A 21383-nucleotide genomic window follows, 5' to 3' on the forward strand; every position below is an offset into this window, starting at 1 on the left:
ACAATAGGTAAGTAAAGAAATACAAACAGTAGAAAGACAGTGAAAAACAGTAGCGTAAAAGAGGGGGTGGTGGGTGGCGGTACACAATGCAGATAGCCTGGTTAGTGTTGATAATTGAGATGTGCAGGAGAGTGAGCCGGTCAAGGATAGATTCGGACAAAGCGGTAGATTGTATGACAAGCGACAGTTTATTCAGAGTAAAGATATCTGGTACAGCGTGCACGGGCTCTTTCTAGTAACTCCGAGTGAGCTAGAAGAGAGAGAGCTCTAATACAGTTTGTTTACATGTTTTATACAGCACAGAAAGTAGGTTGAGTCTCTTGAAGTCCTGGTTCTCTGGTTGGATCAGGTCCAGGCGTAGCCTCTGCTGATTGGCTCCTGCAGCCCATGCTTCAGCCGTTGCTTAATGTCCTTGTTGTTTTCCTGAGTCCAGGGTGTGTGTGTGTGTGTGTGTCCTAGATAAGTTTATCTTATGCAGCTTATGTTATATTATAACATAATAATAATAATATATATATGCTATATTGTATTTACTTTGCCATCATGGCCTTTTTTGCCTTTACCTCCCTTCTCACCTCATTTGCTCACATTGTATATAGACTTGTTTATACTGCATTATTGACTGTATGTTTGTTTTTACTCCATGTCTAACTCTGTGTCGTTTTATCTGTCGAACTGCTTTGCTTTATCTTGGCCAGGTCGCAATTGTAAATGAGAACTTGTTCTCAACTTGCCTACCTGGTTAAATAAAGGTAAAATAAAATAAAATAAATAAATAAATGTGTGCAATGAGTCTATGTGTCTTAATGTATGCGTGTTCCTGTTTTCACAGGGTCAGGCTTTGGCCGATACTGCTTTGTGGTCGAGCCAGTTCCTGTCTATGTGCTGTGAGTTGAGACATCAGCACATTCGTGTAAGTTCAATTGTGTGATGCTTCCTGTTGAGCAATGTGTAGTAGACAGCTACAGTTAATATGCAGAGGTTAATGTGTTATAGCTAAAGGCCTGGTTATAACATGCTCAGCTAAATACTCATGCTTACAAATCCCTCTCTTCACGTCTATTAAGACGTGACACTGCTCTAGAAACTTTCTCAGAGAGAAAGTTTTGTAGTCCCTCTCTTCACGTCTCCCAAGAGACGTGACAACTTAATTAAAGCATAGATAAGCAGAAACGTAAAGTACCATAATGTTCTCCATTCAGACCACAACATGTACTAAGTTGGCTACCAGCCACTCAGGAATTTCAAACCTTCATTAACAGAATGGAGAACAACAGCTCAAAAAGGAATATAATAGCGGAAATAGAAAAAATAGATTCCCTCTCTAGATGGCGGTGTGGTCCATGGTCTGATATACATCACCGTACTCCGGGACCAGATCAACATACTCATCATCTGCCAGGAGAGGATACATCTGAGCAGATGCACCAGGGTCAATATCCTTGGTAATAGCTCTGGTAGTTAAAGATCTTATACATGGAATGCAGCAGCATCCACACAGAACCATAATTGCAGCGAATACGGAGATAGACACCAAAACGGATGAAACCAAGGCCTTATATTTACCAAAGACCTCCATCCAGGAATCCCACATAGAGGTGTCCACCCCGGAGTGGGACTTCATTTTACCATTAAGTGTTCACAAACCCTCCAGAGCAATGGTCAGGCTTCCATCAGCGGCAGTATTATTCGGGATAAAAGTGCAACATTGTTCACCAAACAGCACACACGCCACCTTTCTCAGAAATCAACATGTCAATAGCTATGCGGTTCTGAAAAGCCATAAGACTGGTAGCTGCCAACTGGCCATGTACCGCCTCAAAGCCCTGCTGAGTCCAATTCCCTAATTTCTGGACATTATAATGGATGTAATTAATACGGTCAACATTTTTATTAATAGTACACCACCAACAAATAGAAGACTCGAAACCAGCAGCTACCTGATCAACTAATTTATACTTATCTGGCACCCCTCTAGGGACCCCAACGGCGTCTATGTAAGTGGGGTCATCCATGGATGGGGAGGTAGCCCGCCTGGAACGTCCTCCCCCCTTCACTGGTTTCACCGACTGGATTCTAAGTGCGAGATCCCCAGCCTCTATGGGGTAAACAGAAACAGGCAACAGAAGAGTAACCAATGCACAGGTGCCGGTGGTGTTAACGGGAAGTTTGTCAAACAACACAGCAGTGCCACACCACCACCACACATCAGCACGGGATATTGGCTTAAAACCCCCAACAACCTTAACTGTGTCCAGGCACCAGGACTTAGGAATACGTCCTACCTCGATGCCAACCCCTGACATATCAACACAAGTGAAATTGGCCTTGGCAACCTGGTTAGAAAACATTGGTTTCCTGTTGGTAGCTTTAGTTATGGGATAAACCCTGTCCCAGGTAGTACAATTGCAACAGGGGTTATCTGTAGTCATTAAAGGGATCAAACATGGTAGAATCACCACGGCCGGGACAATGCGGAGTAATGGACGAGCACCCATGCATACCACACAACTCTGCCTGGTGCTGTTTGCAGCTTCCTCTGCCAACAACAGCCAATTATTAGTAAAACCTGAGACCCCTGTAGCCATTAGGATAGCATCATCGATCTTGGGAGGAGCTGTGGTCATGGTAACAGGGCCCAACCTGGGATCACTGGAGGACAGCGGCTTCCGCACTGAAAGTACAGCACGGGGGGTGGTTATGGTGAGAATACATATCTTTAAATGCCAATACACTCTCTGCTCTTCCCATGGTGCCAACAGGAACGGGGTACACCCAGCTCCACCTACCCCATGTTTGATAACCAATTTTAAGCCAGTATCAACTTTAGTTAGCACCAACCTTCTCCTCCATAATAGTGCCACCCGATTCACCGTCCAGCTAGACCAATCAGGACCAGTTTCTGCCACTAAGTTCTTCCATGACCATTTACTGTAGCCCCCTTCCGTCATGTACCACACTGACCTAGACCAAAAAAGGGCGTGGGTCTCGAATCCCTGTCCCGGGCTCGCCAATGTCCCCCATGTCAGAGTAACCGTGGTGGTAGTATTGACTGGTACACACAAGGTAGTACTCCTGATTCGATCTGCGGTGCAATTTTGCTTAAGTGGTTCTATGCTCCGTTTATACATGAGATGTCTTGACTCTGAACTGTTGGTAGAATTATTAGGAGGCAAGTTATGTCCCATAGTTACATGCTGGACCGCCCACATCATTATGCCTGCTACAACCCCAGTGGTTACTAAAAACAAAACAAACATTGGGCCTGAGCATCCCAGTCTCTCTCACGGGGTTCTACTACCCCTAGACCATGGCGGTCTCTCCTTTCTCCTTTCCTCCCCGTCATCTGAAAATGGGAGTAGTCTCCTCCACATGTTCAGATAGGTGGGATATCAGAATTTTGGTTCGAATTAGATGTGATCAAATCACCTCTTACTTCAGCCAGTGTTCTGGCAGGGGTTGGTGCTGGTGTGCAATGTGTCAGATGGTGCCAAGGTGCGCCTGATTTACCTTTGACCTGGACTGAGTGTGAAGTAACCTCCTTCACTTCGTACGGTCCAGTCCACCTGGGATCAGCCCACTTTCTCTTGTGGACTTTGATCCTTACCCAGTCTCCAACTTTTACCCTTGGTTGTTCCGGGACGTCAGTCAGCTCCCCCTCTGCGACACGGTGTATCTGTTTGGAGAGAGCTGCAGACAATTCCGTCAATTTCTTCACATAGTCAGACATCCCTATCTGGTGCACATCAAGAGGGGGCATATGACCTCCCTCTCTTGGTGGCCCTGGCATTACTCTACCTGTCATTATTTCATGGGGTGAGAGATGAGTCCCTGCACCTGGCGAGGACCTCATGGCCATCAGCGCCAGGGGCAGGGCTTCCACCCAGGTCAATTTGGTCCCTGCACACACCTTGGCTATTTTACATTTCAGAGTCTGGTTACTGCGTTCCACAAGTCCCTGGGATTGCGGCTTATACACGGAGCCAAACTTGTGTATAATCCCAAACCTCTCCTCCACCTGTCTCAGGTGCTGATTCGAGAAGTGGGACCCATTGTCGGATCTGATTTGCCGTGGAACTCCATACCTAGGTATGAGCTCCGTTTGCAGCCACTTAATGACTGACTTCGCATCCTCCTTGGCTGTAGGAATGGCCTCTACCCACTTGGAGAACCTGTCCACCATTACTAGTAAGTATCTCTTTCCTCCTCTCACCTGATCTGCCCCCATATCTGTGTAATCTATACTGATATCTTGAAAACAGTCGTTGGGCACCGGATAGTGTCCCATGGGAGTCTGGTAAGGTTTCTTTGGGTTGTGGCTTCCGCAGATGTCACAACTGTCACAAAACAGATCTGTCATGTCTTTCATGTAGGGATGCCACCACACATGTGACACTTTCTGTAAGGTCTTTAGTTTTCCTTCATGCGTGGGTCCATGCGCTTCCCTAATTAGTTCTGGGCAGAGGTTTGCAGGGGCCACTAGCCTGCCATCATGGCATCGCCAAAGTTCATCTGGTCCCTTTGCTGCTCCCCTCTGTGTCCATACTGAGTGTTCATATGGCCCTGCAGTCTGCTGTAGGTCCTCTGGGTGTGAAGCCTTGGGCAGGATAAGCCTGAGGTGGGTAAGCTATTGGGGGAGTCGCGTAGGCTACAGGGGTAGGTGGGGCAACTGGAGCTGCCCCCGCCATCATTTGTTTCACGGTTGCTTCCACCACTTGTGGAATGGTCTGGTCATCAGCCAACATCTGCTTCTTTGGCTGTGCTGTCTTCTGGGCCTCTTTAAGCTGTATCTTCAGTAGTTGTACCTGTAGTGCTTTTACCTCAGAGTCCGCAGCTCCTGTGTCCTTGCAGTGCTGGGCGATATGGTGGTGCACATGTGAGTTGAATTGGGGTAGCGGCATGCTACACAGCCCAACAGTACCTCTAAGTTTAGTCTTTACAGCTCCAGGCGTTCCAATTACCACCATTTCTTTCCACATGGCCATGGAGGTTTCTGAGTGATCGTATGTTTCCCCATGCACCGACCTCCACGTCGTCTTAGCCCTGTCCAGATATTCGGCTGCCTGTTCTCCTGCATGCATGGTGAAAGATGAGAGTGCCGCAAAATTCTTCTCGGTGGGGTAGGCCCTTCTGAGTTCTGCCCATAGTTGAGTGCGATACACCTCCGGCGGAGTGGCACCTGGCTTGGACCCCAGACCAGCGGTATTTATCAATACATTCATGGTGGTGTGATCGGTGGCTCTTGCCAACAGCGCTTTCATGTCTCCCAGTGCCATCCGGAATCCTGATGTGAGGGTCTGCAACTGTAGTAGCCAAGCTGATGCACCTCCGTGGAGACTTGGAAGTTGTTCCATCACTGCAGTGAGATCCTGCAACTTCCATGGCACGTATTCTTCGTTTTTTTCCAGTTCCACTCAGTCTCAGAGGCATTTGCAGTCCTTGTTCACCCCTTGGTTGATTTTTGTCTTGTAGGCGCCGGGATCTCCTAAGTACCGGCTCTGACGGTATCTGTCCATGGAGGTCAACAACATCTCCCAGGTAGACCCCACTCAGTTGAAACGGTCCACCTCTTCCGGTTTCCTGTCTTGCTTCTGCATCAAGTTGTTGGGCAGCAGCCCATACGTCTTCTCTGGTCGCTCTCTCTGGTTCTTCTTCTTCCTCTTCCTCAGGCTCATTGGATGTCCAGATATATTCCCGTTGGACATCTATTTCAGGATAGGTATCCTCCTGTCCCCTTCTGTATGCAGTAGTGTCCCCTGTTCTTTTGTTCAGGTAGGATCTGGCTGTCCCCACACTTCGAGATGCGGGGGATCTGATGGAGGTTGGTAGCTGTCTGAACTGTAGGGAATGCTTTGGGCTAAGAGAGCGAGACGAGAGTGTCTGATGACTTGATGACTGCGGTAGGCTTGTGTTCATTAAGGGTTCTCGGGAGAATTTAAATGATTCACCTGAGTCACGGCTCCTTTCTCCACATTCTTGTAGGCTTCGACCCCCCTGGGGTGTGGGCACCAATCCGCCTTCTAGAGAGCAGGGAGTGGAGGTTCGTTCTACCTCCCCACAGTCTATATAACCTCCAGTCAACTGCATTGACACCTGTCCCTGTAGCAGGCCTTCATCGATGCGGAGCACTGGTGCCTGTATGGAGGGGGCTGAGGGAGCTTGGGTTGTCAATGAATATGGTGGTGGTTGAGTGGCCTCCTCTGGTAGTTTCGGGTACATACATGACTCAGGATTGGGGGAGGCTGCTACAGGGGCCGGTTGGATTTCGTCACTCCCCTGTGTCGCCTCCATTGATGACTCCACCTCCGCCCCAGCCACTACCCCCATCATTTCCGTTTTTTTGTTCAGTTGTGCTCTACGGGTCTCCTCGATAGCCCAAGTGCCTATTTTCAATTCAGCTTCTGCTTTCTCTCTCTGTTTAGTCCCTTCCTTCTTGAATACATGCAACTTGCTCTGCTCTATCTCCTTGTCTTTAGCTTCCTGTAATGCTTCACTCAACTCGCCTTCCATTGTGCTAAGCTGGATCCTATTTGGAGTTCCCCCTACTAGGTAACCTGCCTGTGTCCACTTCAACTTCAACCCTTCCCAAACCTTCTTTATTGACTTCCACTGTTCCTTTCCTCCTGACCTATCTTGCATACGTTGATCTAGAAAATCGTTGAATTTAAATTTTGGAGGTTGCGGAGTCGCCATTTTAGTTTAAAATAGTTTGTGGTTTCGGTATGGTATCTGGATATACTTAGCCCGTCACTGGCTCGCGCCAGTGATGTATTCTTAGGAGACACTATTACTCGTACTCTGTCTTAACTCAGAGCTTCTCCGTCATATATCCAGGTTTTTCGACAATAATGGTTTAATGATTAAGGACGAGCCCCCAATTTAGGAAATGATCTTCAACATTAATGTTTTAACAATTTGGATAATGCTTTTTAGAATTTAGGAAATACTTTTCCACAATAATTTTTAAATCATGATAATGATAACAGGGTCTTGTGAAACGCCGTTTACACTCAATCTACAGTTGACACTTGGAGATTCTCATACATACATAGCAGCGATCAATTAACACCACATATTTTACGTCACTCATCACATTAGTTCAAACCAAAACACAAGGCGGACCTCTCAGTCCAACATACATTAATCTTATTGTAGACACAAAACACAAGGCGGACCTCTCAGTCCAACATACATTAATCTTATTGTAGACACCTCACCGGTCACAAGCCTGGCTATTGGTTTTACCTCACCGGTCACAAGCCTGGCTATTGGTCACATCTATGTCTGATTGGAGATTCAATATTACATTTTTTAGATCCCTCACCGGTCACAGCCTGGCTATTGGTCAAATCTATGCCCAATTATAGATCACCTTACCGGACACAGCCGGACCGGTCACTAGCCGGACTATCTGTAGCAACTCTATATTGACTATTTTATTCCTGACCGGTCACAGCCGGACCGGACACTAGCCGGACTATCGGAATGTTATGTTTTTTGGTAGTTATCCCTGACCGGACGCAAGCCGGACCCTCGGGTTGATCTAGGTCTACTACTATTAAACCCTGACCGGACACAGCCGGACCCTCAGGTTATTCTAATTACCACATATGTTTACTTCACTGTCAATTTCAAGTCAATTATTTACGCTAAATTTACACAAAAATTCTTACCCACACTTGGTATTACTGATCGTAATTTGGTATGACTATACGACAATATGCAAAATTTGATTTAACAGGTTTTTGCTTACCTTATTTTGTGGTCGACCAGAGATCAGTTTCCCGAGTTGAGCAGAATTGTTGTCCACCCCCGAATTGACACTCGTCCTTCCTCGAATCGTCCTTTCACCAACTCGCCTCCTCACACTCACATCAACCACTCAGGACTGGGTCGTTAGTTAACCATCCTCTGCTACCAAGATTCTGTTGATAATTGAGATGTGCAGGAGAGTGAGCCGGTCAAGGATAGATTCGGACAAAGCGGTAGATTGTATGACAAGCGACAGTTTATTCAGAGTAAAGATATCTGGTACAGCGTGCACGGGCTCTTTCTAGTAACTCCGAGTGAGCTAGAAGAGAGAGAGCTCTAATACAGTTTGTTTACATGTTTTATACAGCACAGAAAGTAGGTTGAGTCTTGAAGTCCTGGTTCTCTGGTTGGATCAGGTCCAGGCGTAGCCTCTGCTGATTGGCTCCTGCAGCCCATGCTTCAGCCGTTGCTTAATGTCCTTGTTGTTTTCCTGAGTCCAGGGTGTGTGTGTGTGTGTGTGTCCTAGATAAGTTTATCTTATGCAGCTTATGTGTGCAATGAGTCTATGTGTCTTAATGTATGCGTGTTCCTGTTTTCACAGGGTCAGGCTTTGGCCGATACTGCTGATTTAAGGCTTTGTGGTCGAGCCAGTTCCTGTCTATGTGCTGTGAGTTGAGACATCAGCACATTCGTGTAAGTTCAATTGTGTGATGCTTCCTGTTGAGCAATGTGTAGTAGACAGCTACAGTTAATATGCAGAGGTTAATGTGTTATAGCTAAAGGCCTGGTTATAACATGCTCAGCTAAATACTCATGCTTACATTAGCCAATGTGCGGGAGCACTGTTTGGTCGGGCCAATTGAGGTATGTACATTGTATGTATAGTTAGTGACTATGCATATATGATAAACAGAGAGTGGCAGCGTAAAAGAGGGGTTGGGGGGGACACAATGCAAATAGTCCAGGTAGCCATTTGATTGCCTTTTCAGGAGTCTTATGGCTTGGGGGTAAAAACTGTTGAGAAGCCTTTTTGTCCAAGACTTGGCACTCCGGTACCGGCTGCCATGCGGTAGTAGAGAGAACAATCTGTGGCTGGGGTCTTTGACAATTTTTAGGGCCTTCCTCTGACACTGCCTGGTGTAGAGGTGCTGTACGACTGCTTAGCCCCAGTGATGTACTGGGCCGTACGCACTACCCTCTGTAGTGCCTTGCGGTCGGAGGCCAAGCAATTGCTGTACCAGGCAGTGATGCAACCAGTCAGGTGATGCTCTCGATGTTGCAGCTGTAGAACCTTTTGAGGATCTCAGGACCCATGCCAAATCTTTTTAGTTTCCTACAGGGGAATATGCTTTGTCATGCCCTCTTCATGACTGTCTTGGTGTGTTTGGACCATTCTAGTTTGTTGTTGACAATAGAGTACTGTATCCACTTGTACCTGAAAGGTAGACTACTCATCAGACCGATGCACCTGCTGAGGCAGAAACAACTATTGTATGTTAAACTATATTGCAGGAGAGAGTAAATTACCTATTAAATATCAACCAAATGAAATCCTATTTTTCTTTATTAGACAGGTTGGACTCTTTCTCAACTCTCACAAAACAATGTAATAACATCCAACAGTCGCACAATAAGTAAGTAACACTGCAATATTATTGATTCACATTGTCAAAACTCACCCATGTATGTAGATTAAAGGGAAATTCTATTCTATAACAGACATTTTAGAAAACATGTATATTACATATTATGTTACAATTAAAATGCTGCCTGCCCACAATATTGAACCAAATGTACATCACCCTCATTTTCGTTGGCACAGAATTTCTTGACACAATATCCAAAATGCCTATTGAAGTACCTCAGCTTGTGAGGAAATTCAGCATAAAAACTCCAAACAGGGGGTTGGACACAGACCCCCTTTGAGAAAGAAACTCTGAAATTAAAATAATTCTGCTGCCAGATTTTAGTAGAGCCACCTGCTTTTTCCTAAGGCCTTACATTATCTCAGGCCTTGCTTGAATGCATCCAACCTTACTTTAAAAACCATCACAGATCCAATAGGGCTGGATTGGTGAAAGCAGTTGAAATGTCTGCTTTCACCCAGGCAGAGTGAAAGGAGAATGGGAGAATATGAAGCACCCAGGGTGTCAGTCTCCAGTGGGAACATTCTCCCCTACGAGCCAGAGCAGGAAGAAGGCCAGAACCAGGAGGGCTGTGCCCAATAGATCCGCCAGAGCAGTGAGGTAGGGGATAGAGTAACTGTCAGGGTCTCTGCCCGTCTGCCACAGACAAGGAATCATCCAGTCAGCAATACATAGCAGTGTGAAGACCTAACAGAAGGGAGAGAGAAAGATTCAGCCCTTTATTATAAACTGGGTGGTTCGAGCCCTGAATGCTGATTGACTGTCAGTAGTGATATATCAGAACAAAACCATGGTTATGACAAAACATTTATTTTTACTGCTCTAATTACGTTGGTAACCAGTTTATAATAGCAATAAGGCACCTCGGGGGTTTGTGATATATGGCCAATATACCACTGCTAAAGGCTGTGTCCAGGCACTCCGTGTGTAAGAACAGCCTTTAGTTGTGGTATATTGGCCGTATACCACACCCCCTTGGCCCTTATTGTTTAATTATAGTATTATTGTTAATGAAGGAGTAGAGGAGAAAGAATCCACTTATGATTACTGAGACACAGACATTGACCAAACTGATCTCTTGCTTCCTGATTTACCTGTAGGAGGGCAACAGCTAGGAAGAAGGTGATGAAGACAGGTGTGGGAGAGGTGCTGCCCTTCATCAAGTGGATTGTGTACAGGAAAATCAGGTGACCCGGTACGACAAACAGGAGCAGCACCTGTGCAGAGCGATGATTGGCTCCTGTCAGAGGTAGATATGGTTAACTGACAGATAGAATACACCTGACAAGAGAACATTTAATTCCTTTTGTGTTCACAGGTATGTTAAAGGGACTGGTCATGTGCATGAGCCTGTCTACATGTGCGTGTCATTACCTGAGCCACAGAAGGTCCTGCAGGGGTTGTAGCAGCTCCTGCGATCCTCAGGCACCTGCCTCGGTGGGCAGTGGTGGTACAGATCAGTGGCTATACGACTGGACTGGATGGCAACCAGGTTCCCCCCAATACCTAGATTGAGATGAAGAATACACAATGATCATACATTTGGAGAGATCTTGTGACTTACCATTTTCTTGAAGGTTCCTGAATGTATGCTTCTAAAAATCCAGATCCTTGTCTCACCATTCATAACTGGCGTGTAGACTATCATTCCCACCATGTTCGGGTCTGATACAGTTGTGTCCAAGATGAGTCCTCCGATACTAGAGAAAAATACTTATTAAAGGATGGTATTTCCATTTGAATGCTGTGACTGGACTTCAGGGCCACAGAACAGGGAAGCAGACCTGCTGATGACCATGGCAGTGATGATTGGTTCCCAGCCTGTGTAGAGTAGAATGCGACTTGCTGGGTTTCTGGAGGAGACGACCACCCACAGAGGGGTCAGTCCGAGGAAGAACAGACACACCAGGTACGGCACATAGGGATACAACTCTGTGTGGAGACAAGGAAAGGAGCAGACACACACTAGCTAAACAAATATAGTTGATAGCTAGCCAGATGAGTCAGAGCTATAAATGTAGCTATGACATTCCAGTAAATGGGCCCAGACTGCCCCCTAGTGGCCGAAAGCTAAACCTCTTGATTTATACCTATGCATTCGTAGAGCCCCTGGCTCAGGCAGGCCAGGATGGCCAGGGTGATGAGGTCACCAAAGCTGGCAGCGATGGGCGTGGCCACGTTGTCTGGGTTGATGCCAATCCTCTTGGAGCCGGTGATCACTCCCACCATGATGATCCCTGGGAGAAAACACAGTCGAGTCAGATTCAGGCTACTGTTCAGTTGCACAACTCTCCAACCAAGGTGCATGAATTGAGCAGCCAAGAGTTGAACGGATGAAAGTAATGTGGTGACAGCTGGGAGAAGCGTCAGACTGGGGGAAGGGACAAGGGACTGTAATGGCCAACAGTGGTATTATTCACTTCCGCTTTTATCAAGTGGTAAATGCAAATCAAATATCTGTAAACACAGATGGTCAAGTTGAATTAGTTGATGCATATTTACATTCCAAGGCAGATAAAATAGCATGTTATTCTGTGGACCGATCAGTACCCATCATTCCAATGAAAATGAACCACATGAATAATTCATTTGGGTGTCCTAGCTAGATCACAAACTCTGCCTTACAGAGTCAGGTCTGCCTTTCAGATCCCAAGCATTGGTTTTATTTGAGACATAACAAAATGGTTTTGCAACAAAAAGGTCTGATACAGAAGAAACCTACAATGTCAGTTGTAGCTAAGCTTCCTGGTCTCAGATTATTATATTGTGTACGTCTCAAATAGAAAGAGCATTCAGGCTTTTCCAGGAATACAGCAGAAGTGTACAGTTTTGCAATTAAGTTGGAATAATTGTACATGTAAATGGATGAGTAAGAGATAATGTGCCTCAGAGAGAGGTTATGGTAGTTTATGTAGAAAAAAATACTATAGTATACTATGGTCTAAATACTGTAGTATTACTATATTTATATACTATAGTATTCACTGTACGGTTTTTGCAGACTTTACTGTAGTGTTCACTGTAGGACAGCAGGTAGCCTGGCGGTAAGGAGTGTTGTGCCACTTGCCCTTGAGAAAGGCAGTTAACCCTAATTGCTCCAGGGTCGCGTCAATAATGGCTGATCGTCCGTGACCCCACTCTCTCAGCGGGAGTGAGATATGCGAAGAAAAAACATTTCCATATTACACCTCACATCTGTACAGGTTACCCACTTATACATAAAGTGAAGAGGGCACGACAAAACCTATTCCCCCTCAGGAGACTGAAAAGATTTGGCATGGGTCCTCAAAAGGTTTTACAGCTGCACCATCGAGAGCATCCTGACGGGTTGCATCACTGCCTGGTATGGCAACTGCTCGTCCTCTGACCGCAAGGCACTACAAAGGGTAGTGCGTACGGCCCAGTACATCACCGGGGCCAAGCTTCCTGACATCCAGGACCTCTATAATAGGCGGTGTCAGAGGAAGGCCCTAAAGATTGTCCAAGACTCCAGCCACCCTAGTCATAGACTGTGCTCTCTGCTACCGCATGGCAAGCGGTAACAGAGTGCCAAGTCTAGGTCCAAGAGGCTTCTAAACAGCTTCTACCCCCAAGCCATAAGACTCCTGAACAGCTAATCAAATGGCTACCCAGACTATTTGCATTGCCCCATCCTCTATGCTGCTGCTACTCTGTTATTATCTATGCATAGCCACTTTAAAAATCTCACCTACATGTACATAAATACCTCAAATACCTCGACACCGGTGCCCCCGCACATTGACTCTGTACCGGTACCTCCTGTATATAGCCCCGCTATTGTTATTTACTACTGCTTTTTAATTATTTGTTATTCTTATCTCTTACTTTTTTGGGGGGGGGTTTCTTAAAACTGCATTGTTGGTTAATGGCTTGTAAGTAAGCATTTCACTGTATTCTGCGCATGTGACAAATACAATTTGATTTGAAACAGGACCATATATTATATAGTGTTTTTGCGGACATGACTGTAGTATACTATAGTATTTACTAGTGATTGCCATTAATTACATATGTTCATTGCTGTTATTGCCCGTTATTATTTGCACCTTTGTGTCCTTTTAGATAAACCATACTACATACAACGCCAACCAAGTCTCCATTCAAGACAAGCATCTCATGTCTACAACTGTCAATCATTCCCTGCCATGTATCATCTCCATTACCGGAATCTAGCAAGACTTTTAAACTGAACTGCATCTCTGCCTCCAGCTGCTCAGTAGATGGGCATCACCGTAACCCTCACCTAAACCTCAGTGTTTCCCTTGGAGACCCTTATTATTGGAGGACATGTAGGAAATGTATAAAAGCACCCCGTGGTCATGTTCAGGTGAGAGCTTTTTACTGTGAATGTCCTTTGTGTGTACAGGCTGTATGGTGTTGCTGGTGGTTTATTTCTGCGAGGAACCATTTTGTGACTATGTTGTCTTGGAGAAATGTTTGGGGTGTAGTCGATTGTTCTGAATGGTATATGTTGACTTTGACCATCAGTGAGTTTTTCCCTGAGTGACAATATATCCGATTTTCATTATGTAAGGCCACTGCAATCATGGCCTTCTATTTGAAGTCACTTTGTTTGGAGCGGCGTTGCTGGTTTGAGGTACAGGCTGTGCGTTGCTGGTTTGAGGTACAGGCTGTGCGTTGCTGGTTTGAGGTACAGGCTGTGCCCTCCAAAAAGGGCTCTGTCTAAGTAAAGTCATTTCTATTTCTACAATATCTATTGTTTATGTCAATTCTGTGGTTAACTGTTCTTTCTTTTGTACCTTCAGAAGTACAGAATTGTTTGTCACTGTTTTTGGTAATCTTCTGAACTAGGTCAATGGAATTTCTGTGAAAGCACTCTTGTATTTCAGAAAGCTGTCTAGTGGAAGTAACAGATCTATGAAGTCATTTTGGTGTACTCTTGTTAATGTGTGTTATTTATCTGTGTCAAACAAGCAAACCTAATCCTCAGTTTTACTGAACTTTGCTTGTTCTTTATCTGCCTCTGTAGTGTTTTCCTTTAATGGGTCTAGAACCTGTGTCTAATGTGTCTTATGTTCTGGTTTAGTTGTTCCCCTAATGAAACAGTAACTGGGGTAGTCTTGAAGTTGTGCCAGTTTAGCTAACCCTAGTCGGCAGCTGTTACCACAATATGCTACAGTCATGTCTGCAAAAACACTACAGTGAATGCTATAGTATACTACACTCATGTCTGCAAAAAACCACAACAGTGAATAGTATAGTATATAAATATACTACTGTATTTAGACCATAGTATACTATAGTATTTTTTAATATGGGTTAGCTGTAAATGTGTAATATGTTGGATGTTTGAACTAGGACCCATTTTTTTGTATTATTCTCATCAAATTTCTAAATGCATTGTATCCACATTTGTGCTTATATTGTGTTTTTAAATAGTCAAATAAAAAAATCAAGGGATACTTGTCACGTTCTGACCTTTGTTTTGTATTTAGTTAGTATGGTCAGGGCGTGAGTTGGGTGGGCAGTCTGTTTGTTTTTCTATGTTTCGGCCTAGTATGGTTCTCAATCAGAGGCAGGTGTCATTAGTTGTCTCTGATTGAGAATCATACTTAGGTAGCCTGGGTTTCACTGTGTGTTTGTGGGTGATTGTTCCTGTCTCTGTGTTTGCACCAGATAGGACTGTTTTGAGTTTTCACATTTCTTGTTTTTGTTAGTTTGTTCATGTGAAGGGATTTATTAAAACATGACTCAAAACAACCACGCTGCGCTTTGGTCCGCCTCTCGTTCAGATGAAGAAATCTATTACAATACTACAGTGTAGAGTATAGTATTCTACAGTATACTAAACAATTATATAGAAAGCACTACACGATCGAGGGCATGAACTCCCTAAGGCCAGCACGTTCAAATCAAAACCGCATTGACAAAACTAGCAGTAAAGCTAGCTAGCAGTCCAATCGATCCAAAAATTCTAAAGTAAGCACTACATGCTCGAGGGATACTACAGTCTAAACAGTGTGGAGTATAGGATTCTACACAGTATACTACAGTTTACTACAAAATTATATAGAATTCTACATTAAGTACTATAGTATTCTGTAGTAAAAATGTAATATTTTTTTATGTGGGCTTCCCTATAATGAAGAGACTGTCGCCTCACACTAAGATGCTAGTGAAAAGGGCCTCTCCGCATGGAGGAATTGGCATGCATGAACCTGTGTAGGAGAATGAGAGGTGCAGTGGGGATAGACAGGAACGGATAGCTCGTCCGTTCCTGTCAATACCTAGCTAGCTGTTTGAGCCGTGACCTAAAACCCATTGTGTGGGTACTGAAGGTATGATGTGGGTTAAGGGTTTGGACAGGTCTCGCTGTTCTCCTTACCCTGCAGCAAGGAAGCAAGGAAGGCAGTAGTTACGCTGGCTGAGCAGAGGAGAGCAGCGTGGTTGAGAAGCATATCTCCCTCCAGTACCCAGCCCAAGACCACCGCTGCCAGGGCAGCCAGTAGACCCAGCACTGTGGCTTGCATCTGGAGAAAGAAAACACTCTTTGTACACTGGGCATTTGTTAAGGCCAAGAAGAAAGGTTTGGGGGACATATTTAAAGTCACTTTCCAGTGAAAATCTCACTTTTAAAGTTAATATTCTATTACCTCATACCCAAATAATATTGTTGACTCATAAGGTACTCGTATTTGTGGAAATCTGGAAACACTGGACAGTATCAGCCATAAAGTAAATCACCTGTTTTAGTGCGAGGTTCCCAATAATCAAACTCCATTTCTCTTTGGCTGTCTCCATTTTCCCCACATTCACCTGACAAGGACAAAATCATGAATGTTATTATCTTTTCTCAGTGTAAAATCCCATACTTAGTCTTGACTAAAGCATCAACATATCTGTGTCATGACTATGACCATTTATTAGGCCCGACAGCTAGGACATGCCTATTGAAAAGCAGGCTTCCTTCAGGCAAAACAGAAATGCTAGTTCTAGGTCCCAAGAAGCAAAGAGATCTGCTGAATCTCAATGGTTGTGCAGTCGTCGCAAATAAACTGTAAAGGACCTCGGCGTTACTCTGGACCCTGATCTCTCTTTTGACGAGCACATAAAAAATATTTCAAGAGCAGATTTTTTTCCATCTTTGTAACATTGCAAAAATCTGAATTAAAGCTAATTCATACTTTTGTCACTTCAAGATTAGACTACTGAAATGCTCTTCTCTCCAGCTACCCAAATAAGGCACTATTAAACTTCAGCTAGTTTTAAATACGGCTGCTAGAGTCTTGACTAAAATCACAAATTTGATCATATTACTCCAATGGTAGTCTCTCTACAGTGGCTTTGTGTTAAGGCTAGGGCTGATTTCAAGGTTTTACTGCTAATCTACAAAGCATTACTGTCACTGTGTGCTCCCTCTCCGGCCTCTAGGTCACCAGGCTGCTTGTTATGGCGCTCACCTGTCACCATCGTTACGCACACCTGTGCATCCTCAGAATCACCTGGATTCCATCACCTCTCTGATTGATTATCTTCCCTGTATCTGTCACTCCCCTTGGTTCGTTCCTCAAGTGTTATTGACTCTGTTTTCATGTTGGTGCGTTGTTTGTGTTACGTGTTTCATTTATTTAAAACACTCACTCCCTGAACTTGCTTCCCGACTCTCAGCGCACTCGTTACAATTACATGGACTTGCTCCTACCTATTTCTATGAGTTGGTCCTGCCGTACATACCTATACGTACGCTACGATCACAAGACGCAGGCCTCCTTATTGTTCCTAGAGTTTTAAAGCAAACAGCTGGATGCTTTCTCCTATAGAGCTATATTTTTATGGAATGGTCTGCCAATAAATGTGAGAGACATAGACTCGGTCTCAACCTTTAAGTCTTTACTGAAGACTCATCTCTTGAGTAGGTCCTATGATTGAGTTTAGTCTGGCCCACGGGCGCGAAGGTGAATGGCAAGGCACTGGAGTGACGAACCAGCCTTGCTGTCTATGCCTGGCCGACAACCCTCTCTCCACTGGAATTCCCTGATTCATTGGCTTGCTTGCGCTCTCCAATGCCATCCCTAGGACGGGTGCATCACATCATACCAGGCTTTTTTTGCTATACTTGACTTGAGTGGGTTGTCCATGACGTGATCTTCCTGTCCGATTTTGTGCACCCCTTGGGCTCTTGTGGTGGGAGAGATCTTTGTGGGCTATACTCAGCCTCAGGGTCACAATCTAAGGGTAGTCTGTTGATATCCCTTTGGTGGCTGTGCTTTGGCAAAGTGGGTGGAGTTATATCCTGCCTGGTTGGCCCTGTCTGGGGGTAACTTTGAACGGGACCACAGTGTCTCCCCCCCCCTGTCTCAGTTCCCAGTATTATGCTGCAATAGTTTATGTGCTAGGGTCAGGGTCAGTCTGTTTTATCTGGTGTAATTCTCCTGTCTTATCTGATGTCCTCTGATGTCCTGTGTGATCGTAAGTATGCTCCCTCTATAATCCTCTTTCTGACCCTGCTGGTCATCTATGAACATTTGAACATCTTGAATATCCATCTGGCCTTAATGGTCAAGTACTCTTATAATCCCCACCCCGTGCAGCCAGAAGAGGACTGGCCACCACTCAGAGCCTGGTTTCTTCCTTGGTTCCTGCCTTCCTAGGGAGGTTTTCCTAGCCACCATGCGTCTACACCTGCATTGCTTGCTCTTTGGAGTTTTAGGCTGGGTTTCTGTATAAGCACTTTGTGAAAACTGCTGATATAAAAAGGGGTTTAAAAATAAATGTGATTGATCTTTCTCTCTCATAAACTTATTAACACCGATATTCATACTGTATGATTGATGAGTGGGAGAGCGTCAGTGTCATGAATGCTGCCGAAGTTGGTCCCTCTCCTTGTTCGGGCGGCGGTCGACGTCACCAGTTTTCTAGCCGACACCGATCCACTTTTCATTTTACATTGGTTTTGTCTTCATTGTACACACCTGGTTTCCATTCCATAATTATATGTTCCTTATTTAACCCTCTGGTTCCCCCATGGTTTTGTGTGTGTTTTTTCGTTGAAAGTTGGTCTGTATTTGTGAGCTTGATTATTTTTCCTTCTTGGAATATTTGTTGTTTTTAGTAAAGTAACGTGAATTACTCATCTCTGTGTCCTGCGCCTGACTCTGCCTTACCTGCTACACCTAGACGCCAAACAGTCAGTTACTAGAGTGGGTCAGGCATTCTAGAATCAGAAACAGAAAATGCTCTCATGCCAGTCAGCAGATTAAGTCGTAGTCAAAAGTCCAATAACACACCACACATCCTGTATGCACAATAGACGGTTAGGGAGGGTAGATTCAGAGTCATATATGCAGTATAGGTTCTAGTCAGATTAGTCCAGTCTTGTACTGCAGGAAGTTGTCCAGTACCATTTTCTTCACAGGCGGGTGAGGACTTTCACACAGGGACAGAGAACTCACAATACAAGGGAGAAACAATGTAAGGAATGGAATTCCCAATGTGTTGGTGTATGGATTAATTGTGTGTGTTTTTGTGTGTTCTCACTGCTGTTGAAAGTCTGGAAGCCAGGGTCATCTCCAGGTTTCCTTTCAGGCCCAGTAGAGCTGGCACCAGGATGAAGATCTCTGTGACTCTCTGGAACACCTCCCAATGCTGCCACAACAATAATACACCAAAATATAATGCAATAGACTGATGCACGATGCAGTGGACACACCAACACCCGAAAAACTAGACAGACCAACACACAATGCAACAGAATCAACATACAAACACACAATACAATACATGAACATACCATGCAGTAAACACACCAACACATAATGCAAGAATAGATAAACAAATACAGAAACCTTGCAATTTACAAGTACCTCACCTGAACTACATCCAGTAACATCCCAGCTGACACCGTCCCCAGTCCAGCCAGTAGGAAGGGCACCAGTATCTGCAGAACCATGGACCTGACAGACTCACTGGGCATCTCTCTGACACCATCCTGGGCACTACAATCCTCTGGGTCCTTCTCCATAACTTCCTCATTGACCTTGGAGCCAGGCATGTGTCCATTGGGGAAAAGTGGGTCTGTCTCAGTGTATGGACAGAGTTCATTAAAGATGTTGCTGTTGGATGGGGACTGAGCTCTATTTGGGAGTCGTTGGTGACCCCCTGGATGTTGTGCATCTGGGGCTGGGCAGGACCCATAGTGGTGTCTGTTGTGTTTTCCTGCACCCACGCTGTCACTCTGGGCCAGTTGGTCATCCTGTTGCCCAGTGTTGGCCATCAGAACAATGATGTGTCCTGAGGGAGTTAGACACTCCTTCTGGTACTCCGAAGAAAGGGTAAGATGATATGACTGGGTCAAAGAAAACCAGCAGGAGGTAATTAGACAGTTACAGTATATATCTTCCTTGATATTGATGTTATCACTGAACACTCATGGTACTAGTCATGAACTGCTCGCAAAAAATAAAAAATAAACTTGTTGCTGTGTAAGAGGTGTGGCAAAGGTAGGCTTAGTGTGTAATTTAACACACATGTGACGCACAGACGCAGATAAATGACAGATACATGCCATCTCTACACGTGAGCATATAAGACAGACAAGCATACAAGAGAGTCGTGGCTATAGCACGGCAAATGCGTAACATCTGATGCTTGTATGGTTTAATTCATTAGGTATTCTCCCACATACTCAGGGGTTTTCCATGCCATCACAAAGCCGCCCCTTGTCAGACATGGAAACGATGTGAGGCCTCATGGTGCTAGCAGTCACACAATTACCAAACAACTTTAGGGTGATATTTAATTCATTATCTGGTTAAGTCCAAATTGCATAGAAATATCTCGTCGTATCCAGCACTGTGCATCTGAAAACAGCAGACAATTCACCAGGAAGTATTCAAAGTGACTGCGTCTATCTGGAATAGAGTGAGATTGACCAAAGCAATGGCTTGTTATTCTGTAAGTAATTAGCAGTTATCCACACATTTGGTCTGAAGATGAAAACATGTAAACACACCAACTGTAGAGAGAAAAACACTTACAAGTTCCAAGTGGCAGTACGTTAAGAGAAACAGGTGACTTACCTAAAGTGTGAAACCACAGCATATTAGAGATATGAGAGATGAAGAAATAGATTTTGGAGAAGTAGATACTCCTTCACTCTGCTTATTCTGTCCGTGAGTTCTTTTCCTCCTCCCTGAATGGCTGAAGCTCCTTCATAGCTATGTCATTGCTCTCTCTCTTTCACTCACTCACACAGACACACTGTGAAGAAATCCCTCCTGATGATGCAACCTCCAAAGTATTCCAAACAGAGGACTTTATTGATATAATGCGGATTGGAATGATCTACACAGGAATAGAAATAAGAATGAATATGTGATCACAAACCTAATAGCAGAGAAGAGTACCACTGAATAGAACAGTATGAATGGATTCATTATAATAAGCAAAAACAACAAAAATAGCAGGAGGAAAGCACTGTATAGAAAATAGTGGACTATTACACAGTAATAGGACTGTATTACACAGTAATACATGAGAGAAAAGGGCTGTATTAGGAATGCAATAGATGATTAATAAGCATTAGAAAAGTGTGACTAATTATAGCAGACAATAATCACAAGGACAACACCAGGAGGAAACAAAAATATGCAGAGAACTGAGGCCTATATTTATACCCTTGTAAGAGCATGGATCGGGCCAACTGACCAATAGGAATCTAGAAACAGAACTTAGGGCACGCACAAGGGTGAGGTGCATGGCTACTTAATTATTGCCTAAGGCCACAATCTATCGGTCTCTGACTTGAGGGGGGAGAGAGGTGAGAATGGGCGAGGGCTAGGCGTCTGGGAGCCACCAAACAAATAAACAACCAAGATGCCCATAATGTCCAGAAGGGGGTATTCTTGCACACAGACAAGCACACAGCTCTCCTTCCACATGGGGATGTTTCAAAATAAAAGTATGCCACCTGGTGTAGGCAATGCTGTTATGACAAACAAAATA

General features: G+C 44.6%; 3 protein-coding genes and 1 long non-coding RNA gene across 5 annotated transcripts; 1 reads left to right on the forward strand and 3 right to left on the reverse strand.

Moving 5' to 3' along the window:
* Positions 1 to 165: 165 nt before the first annotated feature.
* On the reverse strand, positions 166 to 8026 carry LOC116375799 (uncharacterized). Its single transcript, XM_031833198.1, has 2 exons — positions 7754 to 8026; positions 166 to 3676 (listed from the first exon to the last, which is right to left on the reverse strand). The coding sequence occupies exon 2, from the start codon at positions 3258 to 3260 to the stop codon at positions 1713 to 1715; it is 1548 nt and encodes a 515-aa protein (XP_031689058.1). The 5' UTR covers positions 3261 to 3676; positions 7754 to 8026; the 3' UTR covers positions 166 to 1712.
* LOC116375798 (uncharacterized) lies at positions 166 to 8083 on the reverse strand. Its single transcript, XM_031833197.1, has 2 exons — positions 7649 to 8083; positions 166 to 7315 (listed from the first exon to the last, which is right to left on the reverse strand). Exon 2 carries the CDS (start codon positions 6691 to 6693, stop codon positions 5038 to 5040), a length of 1656 nt encoding a protein of 551 aa, XP_031689057.1. The 5' UTR covers positions 6694 to 7315; positions 7649 to 8083; the 3' UTR covers positions 166 to 5037.
* Positions 8084 to 9298: 1215 nt separating this feature from the next.
* Positions 9299 to 20599, reverse strand: slc41a2a (solute carrier family 41 member 2a). The gene is made up of 11 exons (XM_020492400.2): positions 20459 to 20599; positions 19249 to 19725; positions 18918 to 19025; positions 16125 to 16196; positions 15766 to 15910; positions 11489 to 11635; positions 11183 to 11330; positions 11019 to 11098; positions 10773 to 10904; positions 10493 to 10638; positions 9299 to 10085 (listed from the first exon to the last, which is right to left on the reverse strand). Exons 2-11 carry the CDS (start codon positions 19651 to 19653, stop codon positions 9903 to 9905), a joined length of 1566 nt encoding a protein of 521 aa, XP_020347989.1. The 5' UTR covers positions 19654 to 19725; positions 20459 to 20599; the 3' UTR covers positions 9299 to 9902.
* LOC109897811 (uncharacterized) lies at positions 9310 to 14842 on the forward strand. Of its 2 annotated transcripts, XR_004211165.1 has the most exons (3): positions 9315 to 9386; positions 10499 to 10647; positions 13482 to 14842. It is a non-coding gene; the product is annotated as an uncharacterized LOC109897811 (long non-coding RNA). The 2 variants fall into 2 exon arrangements; XR_004211164.1 differs by having other exon boundaries at positions 9310 to 9386; positions 10499 to 14842.
* Positions 20600 to 21383: the final 784 nt, after the last annotated feature.

The sequence above is a fragment of the Oncorhynchus kisutch genome, linkage group LG10 (genome assembly GCF_002021735.2).
Source record: "Oncorhynchus kisutch isolate 150728-3 linkage group LG10, Okis_V2, whole genome shotgun sequence".
Lineage (NCBI taxonomy): Eukaryota > Metazoa > Chordata > Actinopteri > Salmoniformes > Salmonidae > Oncorhynchus > Oncorhynchus kisutch.

What these genes read in the sequence shown, in the direction of transcription:
- LOC116375799 (XM_031833198.1), bottom strand. Translation starts at nt 3,260, where the DNA reads ATGTTTGTTTTGTTTTTAGTAACCACTGGGGTTGTAGCAGGCATAATG.
- LOC116375798 (XM_031833197.1), bottom strand. Translation starts at nt 6,693, where the DNA reads ATGGCGACTCCGCAACCTCCAAAATTTAAATTCAACGATTTTCTAGAT.
- slc41a2a (XM_020492400.2), bottom strand. Translation starts at nt 19,653, where the DNA reads ATGGCCAACACTGGGCAACAGGATGACCAACTGGCCCAGAGTGACAGC. An exon ending in GGGGCTCTACGAATGCATAG is followed by an intron (nt 11,331 to 11,488) that starts GTATAAATCAAG and finishes GTCTCCACACAG; the next exon opens with AGTTGTATCCCTATGTGCCG. An exon ending in CTACACGCCAGTTATGAATG is followed by an intron (nt 10,905 to 11,018) that starts GTGAGACAAGGA and finishes ATCTCAATCTAG; the next exon opens with GTATTGGGGGGAACCTGGTT.